At 40.5% G+C, this 12,400-nt stretch overlaps 1 protein-coding gene across 2 annotated transcripts in view; it reads right to left on the reverse strand.

The window, feature by feature from the left end:
• Positions 1–12,400, reverse strand: part of LOC117722015 (A disintegrin and metallopeptidase domain 3-like) — a 61,913-nt gene that overhangs the window by 6,780 nt on the left and 42,733 nt on the right. For both annotated transcript variants that reach the window (XM_034520947.2, XM_076913917.1), the window contains exons 17-19: positions 9,307–9,393; positions 7,800–7,914; positions 4,072–4,237 (exon numbers count right to left, since the gene is read on the reverse strand). In XM_034520947.2, coding sequence (XP_034376838.1) covers positions 4,072–4,237; positions 7,800–7,914; positions 9,307–9,393 — 368 coding nt within the window. The remainder of the gene's footprint in view (positions 1–4,071; positions 4,238–7,799; positions 7,915–9,306; positions 9,394–12,400) is intronic.

The following is a 12,400-nucleotide window of genomic DNA, read 5'->3' on the forward strand; positions in this document are numbered from 1 at the left end:
GCATATTGGTCAATCTTCCCATCTGTTTTCAAATTCTAACAGATTACCAAGTGCCTATTCATGGCCACAACCTTTTAGGTCAAATTCTCCCCCCAGGGGTGGGGGGCAGCAAATAAGGAACTACAGACTCCTTGTTTACCTATGCTTCAGAATTCTACTTTCCCTGAGTCCCCACTAAACAAAGCATGGCTTGCACCACTGTTAGGGCTGAAACAAAAACTGTTCAACACCTTAACTGCAGTACAGATAGTACTCAAAGTCCTAGCCAGAGCGATTAGAGAGCAGAAGGAGGTCAAAGGGATACAAATAGGAAAGGAAGAAGTCAAAATATCACTATTTACAGATGATATGACAGTACTTAGATGACCCTAAAATTCTATCAGAGAACTCCCAAACCTGATAAACAACTTCAGCAAAGTGGCTGGATATAAAATTAACTCAAGCAAATCAGTAGCCTTTCTCTACTCAAAGGATAAACAGGCTGAGAAAGAAATTAGGGAAACGACCCCCCTCAGCATGGTCACAAATAATATAAAATACCTTGGTATGAATCTAACCAAGCAAGTGAAAGATCTGTATTACAAGAACTTCAAGTCTCTGAAGAAAGAAATCAAAAAAGACTTCAGAAGGTGGAAAGATCTCCCATGCTCATGGATTGGCAGGATTAATATAGTAAAAATGGCTCGAAAGCAATCTGCAGATTCAATGCAATCCCCAACAGAATTCCAACTCAATTCTTCATAGAGTTAAACAAAAAAAAGCAATTTTCAAATTCATTTGAAATAACGAAAAAACCCAGGATAGCAAAAACTATTCTCAACAATAAAAGAGCTTCTGGGGCCTCACCATCCCTGACCTCAAGCAACTGCATGGTATTGGTACAGAGACAGGCAGGTAGATCAATGGAATAGAATTGAAGACCTAGAAATGAACCCACACACCTATGGTCACTTGATCTTTGACAAAGGAACTAAAACCATCCAGTGGAAAAAAAGACAGCATTTTCAACAAATGGTGCTGGTTCAACTGGTTCAACTGGCAGTCAGCATGTAGAAGAATACAAATTGATCCATTCTTATCTCCTTGTACAAAGCTCAAGTCCAAGTGGATAAAGGACCTTCATGTAAAACCAGATACACTGAAACTAGTAGAAGAGAAAATGGGGAAGAGCCTCCAACACATGGACACAGGGGAAAATTTCCTGAACAGAACATCAATGGCTTATGCTCTAAGATCAACAATAGACAAATGGGACCTCATAAACTTGCAAAGCTTCTGTAAGGCAAAGGACACTGTCAATAGGACAAAACAGCAACCAACAGATTGGAAAAGATCTTTACCAGTCCTACATCTGATAGAGGGCTAACATCCAATATATACAAAGAACTCAAGAAGTTAGACTCCAGACAACCAATAACCCTATTAAAAATGGGGTACAGAGCTAAAAAAAAAAAAAAAGAATTCTCATCTGAGGAAACTCTAATATCTGAGAAGCACCTAAGGAAATGTTCAACATCCTTAGTCATTAGGGAAATGCAAATCAAAACAACCCTGAGAATCTACCTCCCACCAGTCAGAATGGCTAAGATCAAAACTCAGGTGACAGCAGATGCTGGCGAGGATATGGAGAAAGAGGAACATTCTTCCATTGTTGGTGGGATTACAAGCTGGTACAACCACTCTGGAAATCAGTTTGGCGGTTTGTCAGAAAATTGGACATAGCACTACCTGAGGACCCAGCTATACCTGGGCATATATACCCCAAAGATGCTCCAACATATAACAAGGACACATGCTCTACTATGTTCATAGCAGCCTTATTTATAATAGCCAGAAGCTGGAAAGAACCCAGATGTCCTTCAACAGAAGAATGGATACAGAAATGAGGTACATTTACACAATGGAGTATTACTCAGCTATTAAAAACAACAACTTCATGAAATTCTTAGGCAAATGGATGGGACTAGAAAATATCATCCTGAGTGAGGTAACCCAATCACAACAGAACACACATGGTATGTACTCACTGATGAGTAGTTATTAGCCCAAAAGCTTGGAATACCTAATATACAATTCACAGAACACATGAAGCTCAAGAAGATGGAAGACCAAAGTATGGATGCTTCAGTCCTTAGAAGGGGGAACAACATTCTCACAGGAGGAAATATGGAGACAAAGTGTGGAGCAGAGACTGAAGAAAGGCCATCCAGAGACTGCCCCACCTGGGGATCCACCCCATATACAAACACGAAACCCAGACACTATTGCTGATGCCAAGGAGTGTTTGCTGACAGGAACCTGATATAGCTGTCTTCTGAGAGTCTCTGCCACAGTCTGAAAAATACAGAGGTAGATGTTTGCAACCAATCATTGGACTGAGCATGGGGTCCCAAATGGAGGAGTTAGGGAAAGGATTGAAGGAGCTGAAGGGGTTTGCAACCCCATAGGAAGAACAACAATATCAACCAACCAGATCTCCCAGAGCCCCCAGGTTACCAACCAAAGAGGACACATGGGACCCATGGCTCCAGTCACATATGTAGCAGAGAATGGCCATGTCAGGCATCAATGGGAGGAGAAGCCCTTGGTCCTATGAAGGCTCAATGGCCCAGTGTAGGGGAATGCCAGAGCATGAAGGTGGGAGTGGGTGGGTTGGTGGGGGAAAACCCTCACAGAAGCAGGGGAAGGAGGAATGGGATGGGGATTTCCGGAGGGGAAACTAGGAAAGGGGATAACGTTTGAAATGTAAATAAATAAAATATCCAATAAATTTTTTTTTTAAAAATTAGGCAAAGTTAAACAACTTCTAAAAAAAGAAAAAAGAAAAACACAAGCGATATTATTAATTGCATACACATTATAAATAGCGCTCACAGCCTTGTTCTGCCTTGTTCTGAACTCTTACTTTCCTTGCCTTCTACATATTCTAATCACAAATCTACTCCCAAACTTGTTTCTATTGACCACCTCCCCCCACACCCTGCCCCCCACCCCCCGCATAGAAATGACTTGTACTGTGAGGACCCTCAGGTTGCTTGAGAAATCAACAATATGCTCTAGATTAGTTACACCTCATGTAGGATTTTCATTGGAAAGGTCCTGAGGGTTCACTGAGATGCTCCAATTGTCCTTGACACACCAGGACATGAAGGGTGCAGAAGCTGGTCTTTGTTACTTTGTGGGTTCTTTTCCCACCCCTTATCCCCATTCCCATCCCCAGTTTAACCTCCCTATCACTAGATAAGAGAGAGAGGAGGAGAGGAGAGACAAGACAGGAGGGAGGGGAGAGAGAGAGGGGTAGAGAGAGAAAGAGAGAGAGAGAGAGAGAGAGAGAGAGAGAGAGAGAGAGAGAGAGAGAGAGAGAGAGACACTTCTTTCCTTTTGTTTCTTCTTTGAGCACAACCACTAACCAGCAGCAACCAATACTTCTGAACGACCACCAACCATGCCTCTGCAGGGGTATCCTCTGGGGGGATACAATCGCAGAATTCCAATCCTCACACAATCACAGAAACTACCTGCAGCTGGCAAAACCACACCTCTACTGGGGCATGAGGCAAATCATAGCTGCTGCTGCCAGTCTGAAGCAGACCCCCAATCCCTACACCTGGGATTGAAATAAAACCATATTCTTATAATGTTTGTTTGTTTTTTCTTTAAGAAATAAAACTTCCAGAATTCTCACTATGGGATTCTTGTCAGAAAATGGAAATAAGCTTTGATACATCCTGAAAACCTTCCACCCAGTAGTTTTAGCAGTTTGTCCAATCAACCACCCCTCCCCAGAGCTATATTTATATTACTTAATTATGTTCGAATACTTCCCACTGTGCATTTTTTAAGAAAAAATTATTTATTTTTTTGTACATGAGTACATGTACATGTAGCTTTCTTCAGACACACAAGAAGAGGGCATCAGATCCCATTACAGATGGTTGTGAGCCTCTATGTGGTTGCTGGGAATTGAACTCAGAACCTCTGGAAAAGCAGTTGGTGCTCTTAACCACTGAGCCATCTCTCCAGCCACCCTGCCCCCCCCAGTGCATTTTTAATATTAATACATTTACTTACCCTCCACTTAATGCTTCCTCTTTGTGCTCAAATACCTTTGAGATGTTCCGTTTAACAACCATAATGGCTGTCACAACAAGGAAAGGCAGGAAAATGTAGAAACTGATCAAAAGCCCCTTTTTATACTGAGAGCCATGTCGCTTGACAATCAAAGGTGTGCTTTTATCTGAAAATGCAAAACTGCCATTTAGCTTTTCAAAAACCATGATTGAAACAAAACAGTGATTTCAATTATTATTATTATTATTATTATTATTATTATTATTATTATTACCCACTGTGATTTCTTGGTTTCAGCTTTTATATACTATGAGTTAATTTTGAATTAACCTCTACGAACACTCAAACATTCTTTGGCACAGAACTATTTGGTCTCTGAAGCCAGAGGGGTAACCACGTATCTTAAGAAGAAAAGGATGTTGCCTGAATCTGATTTTTATTACATTTTGTTGTTTTAAAAATCTTTACCCTTGCATTGAACCGGTTTTAGTTTTAAAATGATTCCACTGTTTTACAATTGTTCTGTTTCTGGGTATTCAACTACATCCAACTACTTCTCTTACCTACAACCCAGACACACTCTCTCTTTTTAATAACTCACAATTCTCTTTCTCCACCTGCTCTTCTATTTACTTCTTAATCATATTTTTATGTGGCTTTAATAATTCTAAAACTCCATTTACTCTAACAGTAACTCACTCGTTATTCAATTTCCTTCCTCCACTTCTTTCTTTGCCTAAATAATAATGCACACTCTCAGCTCATTTCTTCTATATTCTACCCTTAGTAACTCAGACCGTAGGAAATACTATACTATCTTTGTACCTTTATTCACCTAAAGTTGGCAGAGATGAATAGAAGATCGTTTATAATTAACTGACTTTTACTGTATCTTTATGAGAGGGCATAACCATCAACTGTGGTTACTACTGCACTTAATATTCTACTCTGACTTATATTAGAAATCTCACCTGGAACCCTGAAGGCTTGGTTGCAGAGCTCAGCTCCTGAGAAAGGAACAATGCTTCACCCTAGCCACACATGAACACTGCAGAAATTGCAACTGATAGAATATGGGTGATTTTAAAACTTCCAATCAGTGGCCTAAATCCAGATGCCTAAGTCTCAACACAGACTCAGAAGGAAACATGAAAAATCCAGGTGTAAAAATTCATGTTACTAATTCCATAGTGATGGAGTCTGATGAGAGTGCTTTAGAGAAACTCCCAGGGAGACAATTCAACAAAAGAAGAAAAATGAAAATCCAAGGATGCCCAGTGACATCAAAGTGACAGGATAAAGAGCTGAGGCATTCCCAGCCTTAAATGGGACATTTATAGCAAGCTCCTGCCCCAAACCCCCAGAGAAAACAGGTCAGGAAGAATATAGGAAGAACAGAGGATGGGAAGGAGGGCTGTGAAATGCTGGCTTCTGGGCATGGCATGAGGGTGACACTCACAAATTCACCATAACCATGGTAACCATGGTTACCTGAGCAACACCTGTGTGAGGTCAGTCAATATTCCAGCAGTCAGTGCTTCCTGTATTCAGTTGTTTACGAGAGAGAGAGAGAGAGAGAGAGAGAGAGAGAGAGAGAGAGAGAGAGAGAAGTATGGAGGGAGGGAGAGAAAAGGGCATGAAGGTTGGATGGAAACTTTAGGTGAATGAAAGCAAAACCATTTAATACCTGTATGAAACTATCAAAGAATAAATAAAATGCATCTAAAAGGAAGAGAAAAAATCTCATTTAGGCAAAACAAAAACCAGCATAGGTAGTATTGGTAGGGAAAGACAGGTACATCCCTCTCAGCTAGCTGGGCTACAATAGAGAGCTCTGGGTTCAGTGGCCATTCCCATTCAAAAAATAAGGTAGAGACCAACAAAGGACAATGCCCAAGGTCCTGCTCCAGTCTTTGAATGAATGTTCACAGACATGTGCACGCACACGTGTACCCTTCTCCCAGCCTTCAGCAGGCCTGAGAGGCCTTGTTTACTATAACAGACCAACTGATAGGATTTAGGTGGAGTTACCCACCTTAGCTGCATGGAACTTAGAAGAAGAACTGCCCCTGGGCTTGCTTTGAGATATCTCTGGCCGTGACCAAAAATGGATTATTGGATTATCCCACCCATCTCCAGCTGAAACCAGAAAGGGTTTGGGTTGGGCCTTTCCCTTTAAATTGAGAGCTGAACATTAAAGCATTGAGCTGTGATCAGAGAACTTTGTCTTGGCTTCATCTCTTCTTGCCCTTTGTCCCCCTTTCATTCCCAGCCCCCCTTTCAGGTGAACCCAGTTAATTCGAGGCCACAGGCAGCCACACACATGCACACACACACCCCCACAAACACAAAGAGTATTACATACAGTTTTTTAGAAATGAAATACATCAAAAGTCATGTGTACTTTGGTACTTAAAGTCTTGCATCTCTAAAAAAAATTTATCTGGATATCTATAGCCTTAAGTTATTAAGAATTAGCGAAAAATAAAATCAGTGAGAATAAGATTAGGGCTGCTAAATCCAGAAATGAAACTGGTAAAAATTAAATGAAAATCACACAGATTAAGATAACTATTAATAGATTAGAATATTAAAACTATAATACAGGATATTAGCAACATACACAAATTCTATTAATAAATTATTTCAATGAAATATTACCTTAATTAAGAAAATAAATCTTTCTCTCATATCATCTACTAAGAGAATACCCAAAATTCTATTCAGTAGGGTTGAGGGAACACATTTTAACAGCTTTCTTGAAAAACTTTTCTTACTTTAACCTTCCAGGCTGTAGTTCCTTTTGCTCTAAGCTCCTAGTTTGTTATTTACACTTATAGTAATTAATAAGATTGATACACTGACACACTTGAGGCCCTACATGCTGTCACAGATTTGCAATTGTATAAAACAGAACTGACAGAATCAAATGGGCAGTGGTTGTTCAGAACTTTCTACCAAATGTATTTAAAAATGTTTAGTGGCACATGATATTTATGAGATGAGGGTATAGAAGATTTGGGTGCTTTTTACATTTAAATAGAACAATTAATTTTAAACATGCCAGAACTAGAGAGATGGTTCAGTGGTTATGCATTTGCTGTTCTATAGGACCTTAATTTGCTTCTTAACACCAACACTGAATCACTCAAATTAGGTCTCTAACTCCAGCTTTAAGAAATCCAATTTCTTCTTCTGACTATCTCAGGCATCCTCAAACATATCTCCTGCTCCCACCCCACAACCACCTTCTCTCTCTCTCTCCCTCTCCCTCTCCCTCTCCCTCTCTCTCTCTCTCTCTCTCTCTCTCTCTCTCTCTCTCACACACACACACACACACACACACATACACATACACACACACATTTTTTAAACATGCGACTCAGTTGTAAACCAGCACATTCTCATATATAACTAACTCACTTGGGAAATGCAGACTACAGTGGGTTATTGTTTTTTCTGAAACTTGTGTCTACACAGAAAACTATGCTATGGGTATAGAAATGTTCTGAAGGCCATGATAAAGAAGGGAGCTTTTTAAAGGCCTCACTTCTAGATCAGACTTAACATAGCTACACATGGTCCTGTAAATTTAAATAGAGTTAAGCAAAAGAGAAATATTTAGTTGCAGTTGCAGTTCTTAAATGCCAAGTCTTCAACAGCCACAGTGAACAGTGGAGATGGAACATACTTCTTCTACACATACAGACCCTGCTCCGGATACTAACCAAAGGGCAGCCAAAATCCGTCATCCATGCTTCCTCCTGGAGATGAAGGTGTCATGTCACATTCTGGAGGAGCAAAACCAGATTCACACTGACAGTTCTGTCGATTATTGCAAATCTAAAACCAAATCCAAATGAAAACTGAAATATAGGTATATAAATACATAGATACTCTTATTCATTACCCACAGTTAGGATCTGTAAATTATCAAATTCAGTTTAAGCAGTTTTAATGTGAAAGTAAAAAAGTCAATGTCCAATTAATATGCTTGCCTATCTTTTTGCCAGTCATATTTCTAAATAGACATTATAACATTCTTGATATAATTGAAATGAGTTGCTAGAAAGGTATAGCAACTATGAAGTTAGAGAATATAAAATAGTGATTACAATTTATTATTAATTTATACTAACAATAGAAACAGCTGAGAGAAAATTTCTATGGAAGATCAAAGGAAACACCTCTATAATAAGCTGGGGGCCAGAGGCAAACAGTACCACTCATACAGAAGGCTACAAAGACGCTTGCAAGAATAAAAAGGAGGGTCATGACCAGCGGAGGGACTCTAGAGTCAGCCCCACAGAAAAGTAGTTGAGTTTAACTAGGTGAATTCTGACTCAGTTGCAATAAAAAAGCCCAGGCTACAACAAAGATATGGGAGACACATTTTAATCAAACGCATGTTGGGAAAATTTCCAAACTTCTGCAACTCAGCACACAACTTTAAAATAGCTGGATGTGGTGGGGTGTCAAAATGCCAGGGGCAGGGAGGACAGGAGAGATAAGAACAGAAACGGTAAGACTAAACGATAACCGTTAACCATGGATTCAACATGTTGGAAGAGATTAAATATCCTCTCCAGAATATGAGGAAATGCAAGCTCTCAGGCATGTTGTGGGTACAAAACTTCTCAGAGACTATGTTTTAATCATTAGATTTCCTTGCTTAAAATTTGGGAAAAATAAGAGTAATTTGAATGTACAACAATGCATGCTTTTTTTTCTTTCAGAAATCCTAACAGTTAAATGCATTTGAAAGGTCATCAGTGTGTAGATCCATGAGAATAGCATGGACCACTCACTAGAGGAAAGGAGCTGAGGTTGTCAGAAGACAACCCGAAGCTGAGTACATTGGAACTCAGATTTTTGAAATGTCAGATGAGAAGTAATGTACATATTACACCTACATTCCCAGAAACACGTGGGGGCAGCACCTGTGTATGATTTTAATAATACACGGTTACACTTTAATAGTCACACGTTGTGATACCATCTCACTCGATCCTTTGGTGTATCATACAAGGCTCATTTAGCAGGTCTGTAGCAGCCTGATAGTGCCCACAAATCATGGACATCTGTATAAGTAGCATAGTCTATGTTCCTTAGTTAACTGAAATTTTCTAAAGGGAATTTCCACACCAAATAATTCTGAACCTGGCTATTCTGGAAAATATTTACTGATATGAATTGAAACAATCATATCAAATGAAGAATAAAATGGTTACATACCCCTTGTGATTGACATTTGACCCAGTAATCGCACTCCCTAGTACCCCTCAGGACGTGCACACGTAAGCATTCCCCTCTGAGACAAACCTGAAAAGGCATATTTAAAGCTAAAAATGTTAATGTAAGCAACCACAGAAACTTTAAATACAAGGTCTAGCTGAAGAGTTCTTTTTGCTACAAAAAGTACGTACAGGGACAGTGTATGTGTAATGGGTTAATTTATATTCCATAACATCTAGAAAGAAGGGGGTGTCTGCCTTCTTCATAGAGTTTGCATTTTGAAAATGAGGTGCAATTGGGTTTTTGTTGTTGCTTTTGTTTGTTTTGTTTTGTTTTTTTTCTGGAAGCAACAGTACTATCCACACTCACAATGATGAACTGACAGGAGCAAACACAGCTAACAGCAAAGATCTCTGATCATCTTTTTCCTGCCAATAAAGACACTGTCTCTCACATCTCTCAGCTCAGCACTGTGACCTGGAGTGAGCTGTGGAATACTTCCACAGATCAGTTTACATCACCCCTGAATTCAGGACTTGTATTAGCTTACCTAGCAGGCTAGGGGGATGCAATATCTTCTTGGAACACAAATGAACAACAGTAACATTTGCTGTGTGGTGAATACCCAGTAGGTATGGGAGCTGTACATGTGTGTCAATATTCCTCTACTCAAGGTCAAACCATTTGAATGTCTTTTGACCCATTCTCTAAGACCACTCACTTTTCTTAGATGGTCTGAAGGAGTAGTTTACATGGGATCACAATGGTCTTTATTAGTGAGCTAAACTGAAAAGAAGAAAGTTTAAGTAAAAGGTAAAATCTGAGCCAGGCAAGTCCATAGCAGAAGTGATTCAGAGTCTGCATGGAAGAAACTTTCATAGGCGGGTGAGGAAGGATGGGAAGAGAAGCACTGGGTTCGGTAGGTTGAAGGTCTCTATTTTCAGTATTTGTTTTATGCTTTGGGGTGTTAGGCAAGCTCACTGCTTCTCCTTGCTTTACCTTAAATTTTTATCACATGCAACTCATTAAAAACAAATACCTCAAAGTTATATTTTGCCTGTTTTTGCACTTAGAATGTCACTTAGAAGCCTTAACTGGCTTTGTATTCTTGGGGACACTTTTATTTTTGATTTTTAAAAATTCATTTTTTCTTAGCTATTTTAAATCCTAAGTGCAGTTCTCCTCAATTCTCTCCTTGAACCCCCAAACCTCCCTCCCATGGGCTCCTCCTCTGTTTCTCTTCAGAAAAGGGGAGATCTCCCACAGATATCCACCAACCCTGGCATTTCAAGTCACAGTAAGAACAGGAGCATCCTCTCCGATTGAGGCTAGACAAGGCAGCCCAGGAGGAAGGGTTCCTGAAGGCAGATAACAGAGTCCAAGACAGACCCTGCCCCCACTGTCAGGAATCACACATGAAGACCAAGCTATACAACTGTAACATATGTGCATATGTATGGCCTAGGTCAGTCCCATACAGGTTCCATGGTTGGCAACTCGGTCTCTGTGAGCCCCTATGGGCCCAGGTGAGTTGATTCTGTAGGATTTTTGTGGTGTTCTTGACCTCTGTCTCCTATAATTCTTCCTTCCCCTCTTGCACAGGATTCCCTGAGCTCTGCCTAGTGTTTGACTGTGAGTGCCTGCTTGGTTTCATCAGCTTCTTATTTTAAACTGCATGTATATATATGCATAAGTTCTGGTCTCTCTGGTATCTTCAAATATTCTGATGCCAACACAAATCCATTAAATTCTGACATTACATCTGTGGATGAGAACTCCTGGAAAGAAGCTGTGTCTGCAGAGCCTGGCTGGCTGACTGGAGCTGCAGTCATGTGGAGACATGGAGATGTTACAGTCCTAGATCCTAATTACCTTATCTTGGTCTAGCTTTAACTTGTCTATCCCTGTGTTGGAACTAGCATCCTGTGATGAATAAATAAAGCCCCTCATAAATAATTAACTTAGCAGATCACCAGCTTTACCTCATAGCTACAAATCCCTCTGATGAACCCACCAATGTATTTTTAAAATTCCCTTAATTACTTTATTCTGTTGCTCTGTAAGTCCATGAAACTGCTTCTGCATGGGGACATCATGGAACCTGAGGTAAATCTGAGTTTCCTGGGGCTGCAGTCACTCAAAGTGACTATAAATAAACTATTTCTTATTCCATATGAGGTGAAAGCTTGTGTGTGTGTGTGTGTGTGTGTGAGAGAGAGAGAGAGAGAGAGAGAGAGAGAGAGAGAGAGAGAGAGAGAGAGAGAATATGTACATGTGTGGGTGTGTGGTGTGGTGTGGGGAGCCGACAGAAGGCGGCTATCATCCTTTCAGCCATCTTGAGCCATATACCCTGACAAGAGACTTGATTACATCAGTTTACAACAGCTGAGCACACTCTGATAACATCTTGTTTTAGATACCCAGGATTTTCCCTTGGGTGTGTGAGACTTAAAGGTGTGTGACTTAGAGATCAGATTTAGAGACAAGCCCTAAGGGCATGACTTAAGGGTGTGATGTAGAGGCGTGGCTTAGAAGTGAGACATATAAAAGGCAGAGAGGCAGACAGAAGAACTTATGATTATTAGGTATTAGGCACTTAGCACTTGGAAGAAGTAACTTGGAACTTGGAGGGACTAGGGACTAGGAACTAGGGACTAGGAACTCAAGACTTGGGACTTGGAACAGGAAGAGAGACTGAAGAATAAACGGGATTGAATCACACTCTGTCTGGTCTCCATTCCTCATGTCCGTCCTCACTCTCTCTCTTGCTGAACCCCTACCCACAGACTGGAGCAGCTTGGGGCAGTGTGGGCTCTAACAATTTAGCCCCCAAGGCTTTTGGCAGTGCAGGTTCCAACACTGATAGAGCGTTCAGAAACATTTTGGTGCCCATCATGAGGCAGCTCAGGCCGCAACATTTTTGGCGTCCAATGTAGGGCAGCAAGAATGAGAGACCCAGCGAAGGACATTACTGGAAGAAGGATCTGCTGAAAATTCAGAAGTGAAATGAAGGTGATCACCTCGGGAATCTGCCACATCCAGAAAGGTAAGTCATGTTAATGAAAATGGGGCAAGAAATAAGTCAGCCTGAACT

Source organism: Arvicanthis niloticus, chromosome 16, assembly GCF_011762505.2.
Source record: "Arvicanthis niloticus isolate mArvNil1 chromosome 16, mArvNil1.pat.X, whole genome shotgun sequence".
Taxonomy (NCBI): domain Eukaryota; kingdom Metazoa; phylum Chordata; class Mammalia; order Rodentia; family Muridae; genus Arvicanthis; species Arvicanthis niloticus.